Source organism: Acinonyx jubatus, chromosome B4 (genome assembly GCF_027475565.1).
Source record: "Acinonyx jubatus isolate Ajub_Pintada_27869175 chromosome B4, VMU_Ajub_asm_v1.0, whole genome shotgun sequence".
NCBI classification, from domain to species: Eukaryota; Metazoa; Chordata; class Mammalia; order Carnivora; family Felidae; genus Acinonyx; species Acinonyx jubatus.
The window spans coordinates 61,081,158-61,104,368 of record NC_069387.1 but is presented as its reverse complement, the minus strand read 5'-3'; the positions used below and the strand labels follow the sequence as shown (position 1 = coordinate 61,104,368).

Genomic DNA, 23,211 nt, shown 5'->3' with positions numbered 1-23,211 from the left:
ACTAAAAGATACTTTGTAAGTTCATTTCTGTTTTCAAGCAGTTATGCAAATCAGTTTGATGATTTTTTATACTAGACATACTAAACTTATCTTTAGTTTCTTTAGAGTAAAATTGACACAGTTGATCAGCCTCATGTTTCCCTACTTAGTCACAGTTCCAGATTAGGATCAGTAATTAAAGTAAGGCCACACCTAAACTTTTTACTTGTGTATCAGAACTGTTTCTAGCTGTTAAAACTCAATTTCAATTAAGTGTCCTTTGCCATAACTGTATCTTCACTACTGCCTCTCAAGCCAGTTACATAGGAAAATCAGCAATTTCTAGTTTTATTTTGGGTAAATTAAAAAAATATGTTTTTACAAAGTAAGCAGTGAGCATTTTTCCTTACCTCTCTATGTGAGCATATGGGACAACCATTCCTTTTTACTACAGATAGTTTTCCATGTTTCCAGAACATAATTGTTAGATTCATACTTCTAGAAAAATAGACGTGTGGGAATTTACATGTAATTTTTGTGAGCTTTGAAACTTACTGATGTTTTTGGAAACTTTAGGCTGACCTACTTTGTTACATTCATTGTGAGATAACAGAACACACTATTTGGGGATTAGTCCCTTCTCAGATCGGTCTGTTTACTCTCAGATTCTAAATCAGCTATTTGAATGAGATGTTGACTGGAGATGATGGTGTCGAGTTAGTGTAAAATTGTAAGAAATGTTTTTTGGAGTTGTATGTCCATCTGCCTCAGGCTTTTTCAGTATTAATTTCTTTAGGTGGGGACTGTCTTAAACTCTGAAATATTCATTACTGTATCAGGTATGTTGTGGCTACAGAATACAGGAATTACCAAAACTTCTTTTTTAATGTAGATGCCTTTCCTTTGTAGTTACTATCTGTCCCCTCCCCAAAAGTAGAAGGCTCTTTCTCATTGCATTGTATGTATTAGACATTCAAATAATTGTCAGTTGGTCTTGATATAAAATAATTAGGGATTTTCTTTCATACAGATACCTATTTTGACTGCTTAGACGTCATGTGATTTCTTTAATGCCACAGATAAAAGATGCTTCCAGCATGTAAATGTAACCTTATTAATGGTGTCAGAAAAAAGTGAAGCATTATGTATCTATGTGTTAATTTATATTCATCTGGTAATCTTCTTTGGAAGATTATATCTTTTTCTCAGGGGAGGGAGGAGATCTGTAGTAGTCAGCAGTTAAAGATACAACACTAGAAGAGGAAAACATTTTTAATTCAAACTTTCATTTAATCAAAAATCAAAATGAATACTGGATTAGTGGAATTTATGGAATTAGTGAAAACAAAAATCAAAAGGTAGTAAATTCTTAGAATAATTATGTTTTATCCAACCTCATTGAATTTATATCTTGATTTCATTTTTATTATATCTATAGTTTGTATCTTAATCAGTGTAACTCAGAAGTATCATATAGACATCTCAAACTAAAAATCACCAAGTGCTTTGTTTCAGAGCTGGGTCGTATGCCCTGGAAAGAAGTTCCCAGACCTTAGATGAGATTGGAAAAGACATTGCCCAGAACAGTTCCCCCCAAATGCCCTTTATGGTGTTCAGAAAAATCTCAAGTAATACCAGGCTAGAAGCTGCCTTCAAGCCCTGTGCACGTAACTACGTGAATGTGCTTTCTGAGTAATACATATCGTTCCAGAGAGCATAAATATAAGTAACTGCCATTGTTACCATTTTATGCTTGTGTCATTTGCCAGTAGTTATGATTATTTTTAATTGCTTAGGCCCCAAATGCTATATAATAATATTTCATGTTTTTAACATGAAATGCTGCAATCCAGCATGCACTGATATCTCAAATAAGATGAAAGTCAGGATAACAGCTATATTATTAATATAGGAATTTGGGAACAAAAACTATTAATTCATTGATAGTATACATAAAACATTTTTAAACAAAACAACACCTATTCTCTAAACGTAAAGTCACTTAGTGAAGTCTATCATCTTCTGCTGTACATTGTACAGTTAACGTTGTCCACTTGGGATGATCAAGATACTAGTAAGTCCTGATGATCACAGAGGAGTAATTTTCCCACTATACAAAAAACTAAAACTAGCATTTACACTTGTATTTGGAGTTTTGCTTTCTCATTGGCAAAGATCCAGGGACTGGTTTTTTAGGATTCTAGCCTAGTACCTTCCTCCCATTAGTCACTGAGGCCTGAGCAAAATAAGCTTAAATATAAGGGGTTTGGTGACTTCAATAAAAGAGAAGGAAACTCGTGAGAGAAGGTCATCAGGAAAATGGGTAACTGAAAAGATTTAGAAATAATAGATTGAAATTATAAGAACTAATTTTTACTTACAAGCATAGTAAGTAGTCCTAGTGCAAATACACTTGAGCCCTCATTCTGTACATAATTACTTAAACCTCTTGTTTTATTTTTTGTTTTTTAGATTTCAGAAGTATAGTTGAGGGAAATGCCAAATGTGAGCCCACTTTTCTAATTCTCTCAGCCTTCACTCAGGTCTCCATGGTATAACACAAAAAAAGGCTGAGATTTCAGTGGAGGATTATTTCTTTTATGGTGTATCTGAGGATGCAGAGATCATTCTTCTACTTGATCTTTTTTAATGTTAATTTTTGTGAAAGAGAGCACACGCACGTGTGTGTGTGTGTGTGCGGAGAAGAGGCAGAGAGAGAGGAAGAGAATCTCAAGCAGGCTCCACGCTGTCAGTGCGGGGCAAAATATGGGGCTCGAGCCCACAAACCCTGACATCATGACCTGAGCCAAAATCAAGAGTCAGACACTTAACCAACTGAGCCACCCAGGTGTCCCTTAATCTTGATTTTAAACTTTTCTACTGGGTACCCCTGGAATGGTTCCAAGGTTAGAACTGCCTTTCTTTAGCATATTTCAGCTTCTGTCGTATGTTATTCCATGTTCATTTACTCAAAATTAGTCCTCTCAAGAAAAAAAAACCTAAATACCAACAGACAGATGTACTTTGGTGTTTTATGTTCAAGGGCATAGAGTGTTAGGAGGCAATCTGGAAATAAATTTTCCTAAGATATGTATGATTGTAGGCTAAGATATGACTTTCCTTTTCTCACTTAAATAAAAACAATACATAGGGAAGAAATAAGGATGAATACATGACAAGACGTTTGACAGTTAATGAGCTTGGGCATATTCTTTGTTACTTCCTAATCTTAAGAACCACAGTTTGCTGTTTTGGAGGTATCCAGGAGATTCCAGATAAAAGGAGATTGCTGAATGTTCTTAGACCTTAAGTGTGCTGGATGCCCTAAAGTAGGAGAGGAATTTATAACAGAAGCTCACAATGAAGAACCAGACATTCCGAGCCATCTGAGATCGTGCGATGAGAAGGCGCCAGGCAATGAGGAAGAGGGCAGTATTAAAGAGGTAGTGAATATTTCGGAGCCTGGGGAACAGAAATACATAACCAAAGTTAAAACAGCAAGCATCAAATACCTATCTGTGCTATCTGAAGCATAAATGTCATTTTCTGGCTCGTTAGGTGCTCCCAGGTATGTGACATGACCTTATGACATTTTGATTTTTTATCTATTTCCACAACATGCCTTCTGAATGATTGCCTTTCCATAATTATACTTTGATCATATTACCGTATCACAAATCTTCACTGGTTCTTGTTCATTAGAAGGTAAGTTCTCAAGTTCTTAGCCTGCTATTTAAGGTTCCTCTTCCGTTACAATTTACCTTTCCATCCTTATAATCTCTGCATGAAAAGCCCTTTGTTTCTACCAGAATTATATCAGACTGCTGTAGTTGATTGTCCTTTATGGAATAATGACTGAAAGAAACTTGAGGCAGTTTAAGGACATGAAGAGTGGTTGAGTGAGTTGCCCATGTTAAACAGTACAAATTTCCTGCTTGTTGGGTGTATTCTTAATATCCCATTATGATGGGATGGGGTAGAAGAAAAAGAAACGGGTTCAAATCTGGATCCTGTATTTCCCATGTGTTACCACAAACAAGTCATTTACCTTCTTTGAGCCTAAATATATCTTTGATAGAAAAAAAAAAAGCAGGGGAGGGGGGATAACAAAATACCCCCTCATAGGGGTGTGGTGAAGTCTAAGCAAAACTGTATTATGAGGGCATAGTATACAAGGAAGGATCTATAATGTAGTAAATGCTTGAAAAATGTTAACTCTTCTCCTCCCCTGCTCCAAGTTCATGTCTGGTATAAAATCAGATACATGGGAGAAGTGCTCAATAAATATTAACTGACTAGGCTTACCTTCTCAAATGTTGTTTTGCTTCTGGGATCCCAGCCATATCCTCTTTCAGTAAGTACTTCTTAATTCCTAAAACATAATTTTCAATGTATTCCAACCAGTTCAACTGGCGCACATCAAAGTTGAATACCTGAAAGGCAAGAAGACATTATGGATTGCTAGAATTGCACTGCTGGAGACCATCACTTTGTCCTTCTGAAAAATTTCTTTTACATAAATGAGTGAAATTCAGTTTGGGAGACTTGGGTGGGACCCCTTCAAAGGAGATTATTTGAACAGTTATTTCCAAGGCACTGACAAAATGGATTATCATTTACACAGAAACATTCAGACACCGATCAAGCACAAATATTTGACATTTAGGAAGTCTTGGGAGGGAAATCTAAAGGAACTGGCATTAGCTGGTGAAAGCTTATTTCATTTCAAGTAAATTGGGATTAATTATTTTTAAAAGTGATGGGTAGGGAGCAAAACAAACTGTGCTTCTCCTTTTTTCCATTCTTTAAATTTTGGTGTTGTTTCCTTGGCCTACCCTCCTTTCCTGCAATATCACCATTTCATTATGCAGATTAAGGTAAACTGAATAAGCAAACTCTTAAAGAATAGTTTAGCAGAAATTATATTCTGTATTTGCTTTAGAGATGTTATCTACTATGTGTGCTGTTAAATGAAGCCCTTCAAAAACATTTCTTTTAGAGTTAAGCGGTAAGAGTTAAGTGTTTCTCTTGGAACCATAGTGTATTTTCTCCTCTTGGATACAGAATACCATGGAACTATATTTTGCCTTTCACTTTGCCACCAAAAAGCTCAAAAACACGTTCTCTGCTTAACTGCAGTGACTTAGTAAGATCTTGTAGACTACATATGGACATCCTATTTTTTCATTCTTATCTTTGACTTCATATTTTAATGCATATTTTCCCTAGTTTGGTGTTTTATTTCTATTTTCTTTTATTATAGATTATATATAATACATGATATTTTACATTTATATATAATTTATTAAATATTATATGATATATATGTTTATTGCAAGTTATCTCAAATAATACGGAGTATTAACAAAGAGCAGATGAGATGATTGAGTTCCAGAGAGCTTCATAGACTTGTCCAACAACTGAAATGCTTTTCAAAGGTAATTCTGCATCACTTTGTTTGGGTATGTTTATTTACTGTAGTATCACTAAATATTACTTATTCATTTATATAAAGAGAGGCTTTTATTTTTATACCAGTTCACATTTCTAAGTTAGATTTCAGTAACGTCCTTGTTTGGAATCCTCATTCCATATGGCAATCAAACTGAATTCTAAGCCGATTCTAAGCCAGAGTTTGGCAACTATATGCAATTATTCAGGACTGTTACCTTTGCTATTTTGAAAGTGTATGTTAAATCCATAGCACATTTGATTCTTTTCATTTTCAAAAAAATTTTTGGTTATTTTAGGTTAAAATAGTAAAATGTCAAAAAATGAAGCTCTAAGCTACCTTTTGAATTAGAGGGATAAATTACATGGGAAAAATGCAATAAAGATAACTGTACATAAAACCTGTAGCTAATTTTAAAAACAATTTACAATAGTTTTTTTTTAAACAGCATAGTTTGATCATTATCCATGCATTTCAAACAAGTACTTAGAATAATTTTGTTTATACAAGGGATGTAAATATTTCTGAAAATAGCTCTATTTCATGTCAGTTTTAGAGATGCTCTGCAATGATGTCAGTTAAAATATCCCTCTAAATCTCACCTGGTGTATTTAATTTAACATTTATGGTGTTTGACTTTAAGTAACCCTTAGGTTCCATGACCCGAAGTAATTCTAGGGCTTGGATTTGAATTATACTCTGAGGCTGGTATGTAGGAGTAAAGCCCATAGCTGGCATGTGAGGCTGGCAGTAGCCTCGCATTTCCTTCTCAGTGTGATGTGGTCTCTTCTACATGCTGTCAAGTACTAGATAAATCGAGAAATGCTTTTTTCTTTAAAAAATTTTTTAATTAAAAAAACTTTTATTTATTTTGAGAGACAGCAAGTGAGTGAGCAAGCATAAACAGCGTAGGGGCAGAGAGAGAGAATCCCACTGACAGTGCAGAGCCCGATGCAGGGCTCAAACTCACAAACTGTGAGATCATGACTTGAGCCAAAACCAAGAGTCGGACGCTTAACTGACTGAGCCACCCAGGTACCCCAGAAAGTTTTAGTAGATAGTGTCAACCAAGAGAGTGAAAACTTTAAAATTTAATTGAAAACTCAGGATATGCTCAGGGAACACATGACTCTGAGGAAAAAAAAAAAAAACAAACTGGAAACGTATAAAGTACACAAGATTTCTATACTTGTGAATTTCAGAATATACAAAGATTTCAAGAGTTAACATTTATAACTGCCAAGAAGCTAATGTAAAGATAATAAATGGCATGGCTATTAAGCAATTAATGTGAAGGCCTGTCTTGAGGAATGAAAATCTGAATTATCAAAGATCATTATAGGGATAGAGGCTATATGTGCTGTACATGTACTAGAGAGAAGCCAGTACTGATGGAGGGAGGTCTTAGTGGGATGCACATAAGAGTTGGGGTTAGCTTTAAAAAGTTAGGAAAGAGGGATGCCTGGGTGGCTCAGTCAGCTAAGTGTCCAACTCTTGATTTTGGCTCAGGTCATGATCTTGAGGTTCGCGGGATTGAGCCCTGTGTCAGGCTCTGCACTGGCAGTGTGGAGCCTGCTTGGGGTTCTCTCTTCCCCCTTCTCTCTCTGTCCCTCCCCTGCTTGCACACACTCTCTGAAAAATAAATAGAGGCCCCTGGGTGGCTCAGTCAGTTAAGCATCAGACTTCAGCTCAGGCCATGATCTCATGGCTCGTGGGTTCAAGTCCCATGTCAGGCTCTGTGCTAACAGCTCAGAGCCTAGAGCCTGCTTTGGATTCTGTGTCTCCCTCTCTCTCTCTTCCCCACCTCTACTTGCACTCTGTCTCTCCCTCAAAAATAAACATTAAAAATTAAAAAATAAACCTTAAAAATAATAAAAAGGAAGGAAAGAACTGTAGCTTTGGAGATGCAGAATGATCTTGATTTAACAAGAGCAGTGGGTGAGTTTATGAGCAATGAAATTGTGATTTTTCATTGAAGTCCTATGCTGTGGGTTTAGGGAAAATACAGAGGTACTGAGGATTTGCTGAGGACAAACCAAGGGTGAACAGGAATGGAAGCGAAATATGTGAAATGTGACTGCAGGATAGCAGGAGGATCTAATCAAAGTCGAGAACCCAGGACTCTTACCTACATTAACTTATTTCCTGCATTGTGTCAATAATACTGATGGATTTTCTTAGCCAAAAAAAAAAAAAAAAAAGGAGGGAGAGAAAGAAGGGAGGGAGGAAAGGGAAGGAAGGAAGACCAGAAAAGATAAAAAAGAATTCTGTGTATGTAACTAAAACTTCTTCATCCATCAGCTTTCCAGGTCAAATGGTTGTCAGGACTCTACTCACTCTCTGGTCTTCAGGACTCAGCTCAGACATCAGCATTTCCGTATTGTATGTGCTCCATTCCCAACTCCGGTTGACAAAATACTCCAGCATGGACACTGTTCTTAGCAGCCGATTCATGAGCTTTGTCATCCTGAGGTAAAAATCAGGTAGAAGCAAATATCAGCACACCACAGATGGCTGCTTCCATGCTACTCTATAGGATGTAGGACACATTATTTTTTGAGAAAAGAGGAAGAATTTCCCTCTTGCCCCCATTTCTTCATTAAAACAGATTCTTTTTTTCTCTTTCCACATTATCTCCGTTGAATAAAGGAAGGGGATGAAACTAATGGAGTCTATTAGGCATTTTAATACAAACAACCTCCTCCTCTTCCTCTTTACTACCTTCTCTTTCTCAAAAGTGGCAGATATTTTAAAAGCCGAGCCAGATATTGGAAAATAACTAGGTGATCACCTACTGTGTGGCACAGTGCTGATACTTTGAAAAAAATAACTACCTCAGCTAATTCTCATATCTGTCAGGTAGGTATTTATGTGCATTTTATGAGTGGGTAGAAGGAGCTTAAGACAGATGAAGTGGCCATGATAATAATAAGTGTCAAAGGCAAAATTGAAACCCAGTTTTGACCACCCTCAAAAAGCTTATGCTTTTATGATCTCACCACTCTGTCCCATGACTTCAGATGGCCCACATCTTCCAGTCCTGTGGTCAGGACTTGGACCAGCTCTGCTGTGTGAAATTTATCGAAAACTTTCAGATGTGATCTTATTTGATCCTCACAGTAGGAATCTGTGAGGGAGTAAAAACCTATTATTATTTATCTTCCTTAATCTTACACAAGGGTTAACAGCTTAAAGTTCACACAGCTACCGCTTAAACCTAGATCTTCTGGCTACAGATCACTTTGGCCTGTAGAACATTTCTCTTAGGCCAGTTTTGCCAATAGTGATTACTGTACTTGACCCAGTAATGACTTACACTGTTTTGGGAATTTGGTCTTGTTTCTGGTCAGATCCTATCATGGGACATTCTTAGGCAGAGGGTAGACTCATTATTCCCTGGTACAAGCATTACAGTAGCCTTCCATTTAGCTATTATTATCTAACATTTTTGCTATAGACTGTTTGTATGCCCCTCCTCCCCGAATTCATATATTTAAACCTATTCACACCAATGTGATAGTATTTGGAGGAGAAGACTTGGGGAGGTGATTAGTGCCTCTCTCTCTCCCTCGGACTTTCCAGCTAGTGAGGACACGAGAGAGAGAGAGAGATGGCTGTCTAGGAAGCAGGCCCTCAGCAGATGCTGAGTCCAGTAGCATCTTGATCTTACACTGCCCAGTCTCCAGAACTGTGAGAAATAAACTGTTACTTGTAAGCCTCCCAGTCTATGATATTCTGCTATAGCAGACCAAATCATGACCATCTTTATCCATTCTACAATTCTGATGGAATTGATGTGATTTTAATAAATTTAATTTTTGAAAATGATCCTTGTACAATGATATCCTATGTACAGAACTATATCAGCATAATTTTTTTAAAGAAAGAATACATTTCTTACTTTTAGGTAGAGAAGGTCTTCGTAACACATAAAATGTGAAAGCCATAAAGGAAAAGAGTGATTCATGTAAAAATCTGAAACTTCTTTAGTAATAATAGTGATTGCTATATGCTGTGCCCTCTTATATAAATAGTATAAAGTAAGTATGTTAACTGTCCCTTTTTATAGGTGAGGCAGTTAAGTATTAGAGATAGGACTCATATGACTAATTTGGTGAAGCCAGTATTTAAATCTGCAAGTTATACTTTGAACTCCATGCTATTAAGACCTACACTATATGTAGTTCCCTTGTATTAGAAAAAGTTTAATAATTGAAGGTATGAGATAAGAAAGTGACTTGGGAAAAATATATTAAATATAAGTTTACACACATACATAGGTGTTTCTGTAAATTAATAAGGACAACCTAAGAAAAACAGGTGAGAAACAGAGGCAGACAACTCAGGAGAAATACTGAATGCCCAATGACCACAGAAAAGCCCAGCCCCTCCAGCAATCGGGACTGCAAATCAAAGGAACGAAGAGATGCCAATCATTATCATTAGTTTGACGATTCAAAAGATTGATTTTTGGCAAAGTGGTGATGAGGGTAAGAAAAAACAAATTTTTACCCTCATGTGCTGATGTGATAGTGCCAATTGTCAAACTGACAGAGCCTTCCTTTAGGGCAGCCTGGCAGTAGTCACAAAACTCAGAGACATCCTCCAATCCAGCAATCACACTCCTCAGCTTCCTCCCCAGACCCAGTGGCATGTTCTAAAAAAACGCGTGTGCACTGATACTCATGACCGCATTGTTTGGAAGAGTTAAAAGGACACCAGTAGGCAGAATGACTTTGATTTTCATGGGCCATTAGTGAAAAAAGTTAGAAAATTTGCAGGCCTGATTTGCATACACACACACCCCTCAATGCAAAACTATATTTATGCATGTCTATATATGGTTGTAAGTGCGTAAAAGATAATACACACACACACCTGGGAAGGGAAAGGGTCTCGAAGGATTCTGGCATTTTCTGCCATAAAGATTATTTCCTAAAATACCTGTGACCAAACAAACCTACCCATTTCCCACAAATATTAGTTTAATTTCTCACAAACAAAATTCATAAAGATTTTTATTAGGTCCCTTTCTCCTGTTTCTCTTTTCTGCTTATGAAACTTTGCTCTTTCTGCAGGTCTTCTTTCAACCCTGATCTGTGTTAAAATCTTTAGCATTTCTGCCTACAATAGGTTTTTCTTCTTTTCCCATCTTTATTTAATAAGCCCCGTACATGGGGTGCTTGGGTGGCTCAGTCGGTTAAGCACCCGATCTTGATTTTGGCTCAGATCATGATCCTAAGGTTGGTGAGTTCAAGCCCCATGTCAGGCTCCATGCTGACAGCACGGAGCCTGCTTGGAATTCTTGCTCTTTGCCCCTTCCCTGCTCACATGCGTGTGTGCTCTCTCTCAAAATAATAAAAAAAAGCCCTATGCAAATATTTTCTCCATAGCCACAATGTCTCCTTTTCACCTTGCTCAAGAAAAAGCTGATGATTATTGAGTTATCAGCTCTAAATTGGGTGTCTGAAAATTTGGATAAAAGTGACATTGCCTAAGTTTTAGTCATTTGCACTGCTAAGAAGGATGGAAATTCAACACGCTGAGAGAGGCTTCCTCCTGTAGAGAGACTAGAACAGAAGGCAATGCTATTCATGCTCCTGATTCTTGCTTGCAGCAATTGCCTTTGGTACTTATAATTATGACTCTTGAGAGACAATATTCAAGACACAGAATTTAAGTGAGAGAAAGGGATACGTCCTATGTCACAGCTAGATGGTGACACAGCTGCCTCAGCATCCACACATTTCATTCTACCTTGTTCCCTTTATTTCTTTACTCACCTCTAGGTGGCAGTAAATCTGGTTCCGGTTTCTCCAGATCTTTATTCTCTCACTTGGAGTCTACTTTAAATTCTTCCCCGCAGCTTCTACATCCTATTTGTAAAACTGGCATACCGAGAATATCCTCTCTGGGTTGTGAGAATGAAAATGAGATCATCCCACATCATTCCGTGTGTGTGTGTGTGTGTGTGTGTGTGTGTGTGTGTGTGTAAGTGAGGCTGTTATCATTATTTTAATATTACCTAACAATTTAGAAAACCCCAGACTTAGAGTCTCAGTTGCTTTCCTTTTGGTGGATGATTACTTGCTGAATTCACCAAGTTCTTCAATATTGAACTTCCATTATTATGATAGAGGATTTTTAAGGTAGGAGTCCCTCTGGGGCTTCTCACTACTACTGCTTTGGTTTTGTCCCCAAATATATACATACGTGTGTGTGTGTGTGTGTGTGTGTGTGTGTGTGTGTATGATTTAGTTATCACTTTTGATCCCCAGATGAAAGGAGGGCTAAGGACTTTAGGATCCTAACCTTCCATGCGGCAACACTCTTAAAGCAATTGACTTCAGCTTCTTACCTGGGCTTCCTTCCTGTGAGCCGTAGATAGAAGTCGTAGATGATGGCAGGGGCTCGGTGGCTGACTGCATTCCAGTACTGGCTTGTGATGGTATTGGTTGTGAAGTCTGCATTCGGCCTCCTAAAAGCTCTCTCAAATGGGACTTTTTCAAAGGTTGCCAAGACTTGGAATCCTGGCGGAAAAAATAGAGCACTAAGTCCAGGCACATAGTAAGCCCACTGTAGTTGAGGTTGCAATGGGTCAAAATGATAAAGACTAATGATTTGCTGTGTACAGTCAAGAATCAATCTGAGACAATATTAAGGTTATTTATGCCAGGCAAGAGGTCACCTGCAAAAATCAAACAATGAGAATGGGTTACAAAGTGGGTCCTTTTCTTGAAACCTTACACTAAAAGCAACTTCTTGGGGAAATAATAGTTCTAGTCAATACAGTGAAGAACTGTTCAGAAAAACTTAAATCCATCATTGGTTCCAAGGATATCTAGTCTATTCTGAAAGCCCCAAGACAGAACCTGAAGGCTTTATTTCCTAGGCTGGATTGTTACTTGCAGAACCATCAGGAAAGTTTCTTCACATTTTACTTAAACCTTTAAGAAGGGTTACCTTTTAGAAAAAAATTTTTAATGTTTATTTTTGAGAGAGAGCAAGCGAGCAAGTGAGGGAGGGGCAGAGAGAGAGACACAGAATCCGGAGCAGGCTCCAGGCTCTGAGCTGTCAGCACAGAGCCCAACGCGGGGCACAAACTCACGAACCGCGAGATCATGACCTGAGCCAAAGTTGGACTCTTAACCGACTGAGACACCTGAGACACCCAGGCGCCCCTATAAAGGGTTACTTAAAGCTTCATAAAGTTTAAGTAAAATAGAGAATATCAAGGCAGGATTCCCTTATATTGGTTCACTTTAAATACCAGTCTTTTACTTCTTGGATATTTGTAAAATAATTATTTAAAAAAAAACTAATTCAAATTCAATATTTATTTTATGTATGTAAAATTTTCAAAGGCTATGCCTAAGTTCATTTTTCAATTATAATGATACCAATTCTTATGGTGATATGACTATTGTCCTCCTCAAACAAGATTACTTGGAAATCTATATAAAATATATATACCTTACACAGAAAAGATTCTCAAGAAATATCTGGCCCAGGAATCTGGACTCTTCTCCTCCCAGAGGGAGTCATAATCACTTTTAAGAATCACTAGTGAAGTGGTTACTGACCACTGGGGAGAGTCAAGAGACGCATCTTCTACTTCTATTTTGGGTACCAGCCTCCATATGAATTTGAATAGATCTTTTATTCTCCCGGGGCCGCATATGTAAAATAAAGCAAGGCCACTAGATTATTTTTAAGATTACTTTCAACTGTGATATTGTATAATTTGATAAAACAGAGATAATAAGTTTCAGCACGGAGGAAGACTTGTAAATTTCAGAAATGTAATTTCCATGTTTTATTTAAGAGCCTAAGATATCTGGTTTGCTTCTACGAATGCCACTTTTATAAGTGATATCATAATTCTGTTACTGACGTAGAGGAGATTTATTTCCAAATATGTTCAGAGTTATTTAGATATATGATCTAAAGAACTGGATATATGATCTGAAGAACTTTGATGATAGTAGATCATTTCATTTTTACTGAAGTAACAACTTTGCAAACAATAGCATAGCAGAGTGTTCTGAATTGGGAATCAGATTCTAACAAATGAAGTTCATTTGATTTTTTCTATATCTAGTATCTAAACAAAATTAGATGTTCTAAAAGTTTCAGATATTTGCAAGACAACTCCTAAATTGACAAAGGAGGACAAGATTGGTTAGCTAATTTTCTTTTACATGCAGGATTAATTACTTCAACAAGATACTTTCAAGGTCACATGTAAGGCTCACTGTATAAATCAATGAAGAGTATTGCTGACTCAGTAACAAAAGTTAGTAGTATTGAACTTTTCTAAATCTACTTGGTCATTGATCATTTCACCGTCTCAGTGAGGGAGCAAGGGGGCAAGGGATATGCACATGGGAGCAGCTGCCCCAGCAGGAATATTTCACCATGGACATTACTTATCATTGCCGACTTTTGCTCAGTTTTCTTGATTTTTAAAATCTTTGTAGCCAATGAACCCCTTATTGCTTACAATCATGTAGATATTCCACTGACTCCCTTTGATGTACCATAGTACATTCTAGTTAACTCTTACACATTTATAATTTCTAATTATTTTATCTTTTTTGCTTATTTTTTTTTCTTTTTCTCCCATTTGACTCCAAGCTCCAGAACACATTTTGTCCATCCCCACCCCCTACCCCTGTGGTAGACATTCACAGTGTGAGGGCAGACACTAATAGTTAGGTAGTTACATCTCTAGAGACACTTACCCATTTTGCCCCAGTTACAAGGATTGAAGTTACCAGACGTACAGTGGTAGATTAATGTTGACTTAGGTCTGAAAAATGAAATAAAAATTAAATAAATGCAACTAAATGAAAGACTAATGGAAAAAATATAAGGAAAAATAACATTTAAACAAGATTGTTTCAGTAGTTTCCATAATGAAAGCAACACTTCCATCTTTTGTTCCTTCTTTGGGTAAAAAAGCAAAATGGAAGAAGACTAGGGAAATACGGGTGTTTGTGCATGTGCACACAGAGAGCTCACAAAGGTTGATGTATTTAAGCAGCAAATGGAGGTACCATGACAATGAGAAAGCAGGTCACATTCCTTACTTCTGGACATGGTTACTGGGCAAAATATAGGCTATGTTTTCTCCTAAATCCAGTTAAGCCCTGCTGGATTGAAAAACATCTAAATGGCTGACTTCAAATAAGAAAATTTTAATTGTCATTTACTATCAAAGCCAAATATATAAACAACCTTTTTTTTTTTTTTTTTTTTTTTTTTTTTTTTGGTACTAGGAAATAGCCCCCATATGGTGATCTGAGATTTTGGCATTTATCAGGAAGTGAGCAGTTCTATAAAATATAAAAGATGCCCTCATTTCACCCACTTTTATCTCCTTTGCCTTGAAAAAGGAAGCTGTATTTTAAATTACCGAATAGAAGGAAAAACTCTTTTTGGTTATCAATTTTATGGTTAAAGGATTTAAAGAGTTTGTTACTTTATGATCAAAATACACATCAGTATTTATAAAACACCTCCATGCATACGTGATGGCATATTTGAAACTCTGTAAAATATTAAAACAAATCCTCTTTCACATTTGGGGTCTTCTGCAATCAAATGCATATAATAAGCCTAACATATTCACCCTCCTCCTCGTCAAAGCTCTGCAAGCTGGCTTATGCATGCACACCTGTGAACTGCTGTGTACCATCCTACGGCCAAGGTGAGATTGACAACTGTATCAACTGGAATTAAATCTGCCACTGCCATTGGAGTAGCTCTTATGGACCGGAGAAACCCTTTCCCGGCCTGCACAGGAAAAAAGAACATAAAATAGGTTTTAAGTAATAATTGGGGCTAATACTAATACCGCTAGTTACAACAGTTAGCACTGACTCGCTGCTGACTGGGTTATTGTGCTAAGGCTGACTTTTCTCAGCCTACCCAACCTCCCAGCCAAGTTCGCCTCAAATGCCAGCATTTCCATAGTAGTCCTCAGGTCCCTTTAGAGAGTGGAGTTCCTCAGATTTGTGAGAGGTTAGTATATCTAGTTAATAAACACCAACAGTTTTTTCACATTTAATAATTAATCCATGAGATATTTTAAGAATTAAGGTTTCCCAAATTTCCCGCTATTACTAGTTTACCATTTAAATGATGTCATTTTCTGCTAGTGCCTAGTAGCTTACAAACAGTAGTAGACACTAAAGGTTTAAGAAACACTTTTAAAAATTAGGGGCACCTGGGTGGCTCAGTTGGTGAAGCATCCAACTCTTGGTTTTTGGCTCAAGTCATGATCTCATGGTTCTTGAGTTCGAGCCCTGCAGCAGGCTCTGTGCTGACACTGTGGAGCCTGCTTGGGATTCTCTCTCTCTCTCTGCCCCTTCTCCCCCCTCCTCAAAATAAATAAACTTTTTTAAAAAATTAATAAAGTTCTACTATTCCACAAAAACTTTTTTATTACTTAGGAAAGGGCCACCACTTTTTGTTAAGTGTTAAGTATCTCAGTTCACAGATCACTGATCTTATGTAGATGTAAGAATTGGGAATTATTAACATTAATAAATAATTCATGCCAACAAATAAGTCAGTTAATAAATAGTCATGTTTCTTGATTTTATGAAGTTATTGATACCCTGCATATTTCTAGCATCGATTTGCAATGGTTAGCACTTTCTTATGTTCCTCATTTTTATTTTCTTGTAACTGATTCCCCTTCCTTTGGATGTAAGAAATCAGTTTTAAAAAATTTAGAAAATCGGAATAAATATGATTTATAAGTAATATAAAGAAACTCATTCTAGGGTCATGTTAAAATAATTATGTTCTAAGTTACCAAATATTCACCCCAACTAAGCTTTAAAGAAGAGAGAATTGAAGACAGGTAGAGAACAAAAAGAGAGGGGCTGCTAGAAAAATAAAGAAATCAGAAGGAAGTTCACTGTCCCTGTCTTTGACAGGTAGTCACAATTCACTCTCTTATATGTTAGTTCACGTTGGACCTAGCTCTGAGAACAGAAATAACCTGAAGCATGAGGTTTCTAATAAGATTTAAATTCAGGGAGAGAATTGAATTCCTATTCATTGTCCTAAAGAGTAGAGTAATGGTTCTGGTCTTAACAGTGTTTCAGCGTGAACTGTGAACTAGGTCACGGCTCATGTCAACCACATCAGCCTTCAATGCAGGGAGAAACCCACTGATGATGACTTACAGGCACCACTGACATTTCTACTTGTCTGTGAGAGGATCGTTGGTGAAAAGTATTTACTAAAGTCATCACTTTTTACATGTGAAAAATTTGCTCCAGTGGGTGGTTCTCTTTCTTGTATCTGTTGAGCACCAGTTATTGATGTATGTATATATATACATACATATATACATACATATATGTATATATATACATACACATATATATACACATATACATGTGTATATATATACATATACATATTATGTGTATGTGTATATATATACACACATACGTAAAATTTCTATCCACACACAAACTCTTATATGTGTATTATAATAAAAAATTTAATCTTTGGGAATGTGACGTTTATTGCATCCCCAGTTTGGTGTACTAATTCAAGCTATTAATAAAGAGCAAAAAGGAGGAAACACTCCCATCTTGTGGTAATCAAAGGGAAATACAGACATGGTCCTTGATGCTCAGATTTTTCCAAAAATAACTCCTAAATCGTAATTGATATCACAGGACCTCTGTTTTCCTGATACTAAAATCTACAAACAATAGAAGTAATTTCATCCTGCCTCTATTTTCCAATCAGCAAAACTGAGATTAAGTTGCTTCGATAATAATAAAGTAACATTTATGGTTTTGGATCAATGAAGCCAAAGCAACACTAAGCATTTCCTTACCATTCCTCCACTACATTTCAAGTAGTTGTTTCTACAGTGTTATACATACCGCAATAATGAGTCCACTAGGTCCATTTAAGTTATCAACCCAACCCTAAAAGGAAAAAAAAGATCTCTATTGGTTACACATGTCAGAAAATCATAATATATCTGTAACATCTGCAGTCTGATCTTAATAAATTTCAAAAAAGAGCACTGAGACCCTGGCTGATAGAACAGTCTAAGCCAGTTTTTCTAAGACCAGAAACAAAGATCAGTGGCAAAGCACTGGATATTTCTGCACTTGTGCAAGAATTAAGATTCTGCCAGCATTCTGGAGGAGTCATGGAGAATTCCAAATTGTTTTATAACCTCTTACAGGCTAAATTGCACCGTGTCTTAATATCATAACCTGCCAATCCATTTATTAACCATCATTTTTCTCCACCTCAGTCCTGATTTTAATTCTCCAGGGTAACACTACAAATCAAACATGATTTGTAGGAATTATCTAGTTCTCAAAAATGAGAAGTCATAGCATCCAAACTCCACTTGTATTAGCTTGCTTAGAGATGTTAACAGGGAGAATATGTTCAGGAGCAGTTAGAGGAAAATGTCTTTCTGAGTTTGTCTCCTAAGCCCTAAAAGCAAGTCAGTTGACCTTATTCTGTCTGTTTCTTTATATGTAAAAGTCAAAGTGTGTGTGGAAAATAGGAGAGGAGACAGAAAAGAGAAGATGAAGGGATTGTTGAGTCTTCTACTAGGGACCAGGCACTACACTAAACAAACACTCCTCATACATTGTCTCATTTGGTTGACTCTCCAAAGTGGGTCCAGTATTGGGCTAAAACAGTATTAGCCCAGTTTTATAGATGAGACCACTTAAAAGGCTCCATTGTCAGTAAGTAGTACAGCTCAAATTTGGGGGGCCCTAAAGCTTCACAAAATTGCTTCAAAAAAGATGCTATAATTTAGTGTACTTTCAAAAGGATATTGCAGTATACAGACACAAAAATTATTATTCCTACCCTGAGAACCTTCTGTGAACTTTGTGATTCTTATTTGCCCTGGCAGTTGTAATACTACCAGTTTGGCCATCAAGAACATTCTGGTATATTTAAACTATAGAGGGAAAGCCAAGAACTAAAACTATCTCCCATGGAATTTTCACACTAGGGTTAACAAGAAGTGAATTTAAGATCTCCAGCCAAGTCTAGGCTCCCAGAGGAGCATCATACTGGACAGATCCTGAACCAAACATGGAATTTTGTCCTAGTACAATGGGTTCATGTTCGATTTGCTGCACTCAGCTACATATTCTGAGAAGAGAGAGGCAGAGAGAGAGAGAGAGAGAGAACATCAGAAAGTAATTGGGTGAGAAGGATGCTGGTTTGGAAGCAAAGCAAGGAATCTGGAATCCAGGTGAGTGGGCTTACCGGGAAAGGCTCCTGCCAGGTTGCTCCCACAATGGACGGCCTTATGATGGCAATGTTTAGGTTCCCACTCTCTTGTTGCACCACCATTTCTCCCAAGGCCTTGGTGTATGTGTAAGTATTGGGCCGATCCCCAATCAGCTTGGGTGTGATCTCATCAATAATAGCATCGTCTAACCACCTGAGGGTAGTCAGAGTACAAAAGAATTCTAGCAACATGTGTTAGACAATAAACCAAAAAAAGAAAAGAAAAAGAAAGAAAAAGAAAAGTTCCCCAAAACAAGACCCTGTGAGACACAGTCAAACAACACTTTCCATTTCTCGCTTGAGTTCTAGAATTCAGAACAGTTGCAGGATACCCAAGTTGAGTGGGTATCCAAATCCTGTGCGCTGGATGAACTCTTTGCTCTGCACTGCTAAGCCCAATCCCATCAGTTGAATCCTGCTTCCTCCCACTCAGATCGATAAATTCAGCAGCAATGCAATCTACAGCTTTATTATGTTTGATCTCTAATTATCACCAATTACTTCCTCTCCAACCGGTTCACAAGGACATCCAGGAGCACATTTGTGAGCTCCAGTCACCCCCCAGGAGCATGGCACGTTCTGTATTCACAGAGTTGAGAGGCTCGCATCCAGGGTGCTTCCGTGGCAGCCCCGCTCATTCAGTGTTGTCCAATTAACACCGAGTGCACTGATCTTGCAACCTTCAGCTTTTTGCTTTTAAAATTCTGTTCAATGCCTTAACAAATAAGAGCAACTACATTTGGCAGACTTACAATGTGTTTTAGCAAATCTATGAAATGCATTTTGGAGCTCTATTTGCAGTCTATGGTAATAGCTTGATAATTATTTCCAGAGATTTTGCATGAATTTTGAAGTGCTCTAGTAACTATGAATAGTCTGTCAAGTGGAGTGATTATAGTACGCTGAAGCCACTTTAACAGAGTGATTATTGAATACCTGTACTTACAGAAAGACATGTATCATGAATAACTGAGTTACCATGATATCAGCCTCATCTCTCTTTTAAAGATGTCAGAACTATTTTGATAATCCCAAAGTCTATCTGTGCTTCTCAGAGAAAGCAATAAAATCATCAATTAAATATTTAACGTTTCTCTTAATTGGAAGGTCTATTTGGTTAAACATTTGATATAATACAGTTTTAAAAATTAGGCTACCTAAGGGGTGTCTGAGTGTCTCAGCCGGTTAAGCATCTGACTCTTGGTATCGGCTCAGGTTATGATGGGTCGTTGAGATGGAGCCCCGCATTGGGCTGAGCTGGTCAGGACTCTCTCTCTCCCTCTCTGCCCCTCCTGCTGTCGCTCTCTCTCAAAATAAGTACACTTGAAAAAAATTAGGCTACCTAAATATGCTAGTGTGATTTTTATAATCCATGTGTTTGGTACATTTATTCCTATCTTAAAGGACTGAGTTCAGTCATACTATTTTGATTATAGGGAAATCTTAGCTGTTACCGCTTTGCTCCCATGACAAATTATTGAGCATTTAAGATGTGCTTATGCCAATACTTCAGAAAAACAACTCTCAATTTTAACACCTCTCATTGGATATTGGAGTGTCTGTAATGTTTTTGGTTTTCCCTGCTTTGCTGCTATTAGTGCTGAGTGTTTGCTAGTTACTCAAATGCCTTTTGATTTAAATTGAATAGGCAAAGGTCGAGAAGTGCCCAGAATAAAAACAACTCCAAATACTAAGAAAACCAGAAGATTTTCCAATTATATAGCCACCTGATGGTTGGGCTAAAGCTTGTGGGATGATGCAGGCACCTCTCCATTTTATATTAATGTTACCTTTACCTCATCTTATTTGATGGTCAACAGGGGGTTAACTGACCTAAGACCCTTTTGTTTCACCTGCAAACATACAGAGGTTTCAAAAACTGCGTTGGAGGAAATACAGCCTGATTTCAAGAAGGTTGTAAAGAAAAAAATCTATGAAAAAATCAGAACCCGGCCATGAGCTAGGATTATACGTCACATGGCTGGCACCAGCTGTTGTCACTGATGTTAGTGTGCACGGCAAGGGTAATACTTGGAGGCTTTGGTGAGTTAGCTTATCTGCGAAAGTGCTGGTTGTGTAGGTTTCTAAGAACACAACTGCAGAAGTTGCAGTGCCCTGTAAATGGCCTCCCTCTACTAGTCATAGATCTACCTGTGTTCCATAATATCATTTTCTATTCTATAGTATCGATCTTTTTACTTGTGAAAAATGGCAATAATTTCATCTGTTCTAAATTCTTGGGATATCATGAGAACGAACAGGAATATTTGCAACTGCACTTAAAGCGATTTGATAAAACAAAAGGAGCCAAGAAACCGAAGACATGTTGATTTTGGGGACAACAACCAAGGAGCATGTGTCTACAGTGGTAATAGTTGGTTTTGAAATACCTTTTCTTGGGCGCCTGGGTGCCTCAGTCAGTTAAGCATCTGACTCTTGATTCCGGCTCAGGTCATGATCTCACGGTTCATGAGATGGAGCCTCGTGCCAGACTCTGGACTGACAGTACAGAGCCTGCTTGGGATTCCCTCTTTTTCTCTCTCTCTGCCCCTCCCCTGCTAGTTCTCTCTTTCTCGCTCTCTCAATATAAATAAACCTAAAAAAATAATAAAATAACTTTTCTGTTTAATTTTGAAGTATTTTTTAAATGTTTACTTAGAAGAGAGAGAGCGCGAGACTGTATAAGTGGGGGAGGGGCAGAGAGCTAGGGGTACAGAGGATCTGAAGCAGGCTCTGAGCTGACTGACAGCAGAGAGCCCGACGCAGGGCTTGAACTCATGAACCCTGAGATCATGACCTGAGCTGAAGTCAGATGCTTAAACGACTGAGCCACCCAGGCGCCCCAAAATACCTTTTCTAATTTTTTTTTAATGTTTATTTATTTTTCACACAGAGAGAGACAGAGCGTGAGTGGGGAAAAGGAAGAGAGGGAGGGAGACACAGCATCTGAAACACGCTCCAGGCTCTGAGCTGTCAGCACAGAGCCCGATGTGGGGCTTGAACCCACAAGCTGTGAGATCATGACCTGAGCCGAAGTCGGACGCCCAACCGACTGAGCCACCCAGGCGCCCCCCAAAATACCTTTTCTAATACAACCAAACAGTCCCTCACTTGTCTCATCCAGGCACTTCCTGAGTTCAAAGCGGACACTGATGTAACAAACACACATATATATTGTGTGATACCCTTTTGGGGACATATAATCAGTTCATGCTCTTTTTTACCAAAGTCTGATTTGCTGCTGGTTGTTCTCAATTTGTTTTTAAAATAGTAAATAAGACAGCGTGGGAAAAAAAGACACTCTATAAATAAAAGTACATTTCTAAAATTAACCAAATGCTCTTCAGTGTACCTAAGATGTTTTGAACCCATAGGGCCTAGATTCTAAACTTCTACTTAAATTGCTGGGTTGCTTGGCTGGCTCAGTAGGTTGAGCATCCGACTCTTGATTTCAGCTCAGTTCACAATCTCGCAGTTCATGAGTTCAAGCCCTGTCAGGCTCCAGGCTGCTAGTGCACAGCCTGTATGGGATTCTCTTCCTCTCCCTCTCTTTCTGCTCCTCCCCCACTTTCCCTCTCTTTCTCAAAGTAAATAAACTTAAAAAAACTTTAAAAAATAGATAAACTTCTACTTAATTTTGTTTCTAATGTTTATTTTTGAGAGAGAGACAGAGTGAGAACCGGGCAGGGGCAGAGAGAGAGAGAGACACAGAATCGGAAGCAGGCTCCAGGCTCTGAGCTGTCAGCACAGAGCCCCACGCAGGGCTCGGACTCACAAACTGTGAGGTCATGATGAGCCGAAGTTGGACACTTAACCGACTGAACCACCCAGGCGCCCCAAGAAACATCTACTTAAATTTGCTTCAAAAGAAGCAAAAGGCTATTGATTCTCAGAAAGCAACGTACATACAATTTCCTCTAAATATTACTATCTTTTGCGGGGCTTGAGATTTATTGAAGCTTTCTCCTACTCTCAGTAATTTCACGACTGATGTATTTACCAAGTGAAAGAGCAAGAGGAATGTGCATCTTTCCTCCTAGATTTCTTACACAACAAGCAGGGCAAGACAATGGTGTATCAGGTGAAGCTGTCTGTTGCCTCCTGGTGACGTTCCTTCTCCCCTCTCATCTGAATTATGTTCTTCCCTTGATCATTGCAACTATCATTCTGTATGCACTTGCTCATGTGTCAGTTTCCCCACTTTCTAAGGAGTCCAAGAGAGCAGGGATTTTGTTTCTTCTCCCTGTATCCAGTCCCCTTCTGCTTCCAGGTACCTTATTCAGTCAATGAGGGCTCTCCCCACATGGCAGTCTTGATTGGCCAGTGTGTGTTCTGCATAGTGTTTGGGGAGCTGAGATGGACGATGATAAGAGAGAGCGAGTGAACACAGAAGGAGGTGGGGTTGTAGGGAGATCGTGGGAAGGGAAGAAAGGAGACGGATTTGTAGAGTAGGAAGCAAAATTGGGAGTTAA

General features: G+C 38.0%; 1 protein-coding gene across 3 annotated transcripts in view; it reads right to left on the bottom strand.

The window, feature by feature from the left end:
• Positions 1-1,233: 1,233 nt before the first annotated feature.
• FAR2 (fatty acyl-CoA reductase 2) overlaps positions 1,234-23,211 on the bottom strand; it is a 152,781-nt gene continuing 130,803 nt past the window's right edge. For all 3 annotated transcript variants that reach the window (XM_027035833.2, XM_053226096.1, XM_027035831.2), the window contains 8 exons: positions 18,716-18,893; positions 17,350-17,394; positions 15,111-15,229; positions 14,176-14,243; positions 11,790-11,961; positions 7,769-7,898; positions 4,285-4,412; positions 1,234-3,441 (listed from right to left, as the gene is read on the bottom strand). In XM_027035833.2, coding sequence (XP_026891634.1) covers positions 3,279-3,441; positions 4,285-4,412; positions 7,769-7,898; positions 11,790-11,961; positions 14,176-14,243; positions 15,111-15,229; positions 17,350-17,394; positions 18,716-18,893 — 1,003 coding nt within the window. In that variant the 3' untranslated portion in view covers positions 1,234-3,278. The remainder of the gene's footprint in view (positions 3,442-4,284; positions 4,413-7,768; positions 7,899-11,789; positions 11,962-14,175; positions 14,244-15,110; positions 15,230-17,349; positions 17,395-18,715; positions 18,894-23,211) is intronic.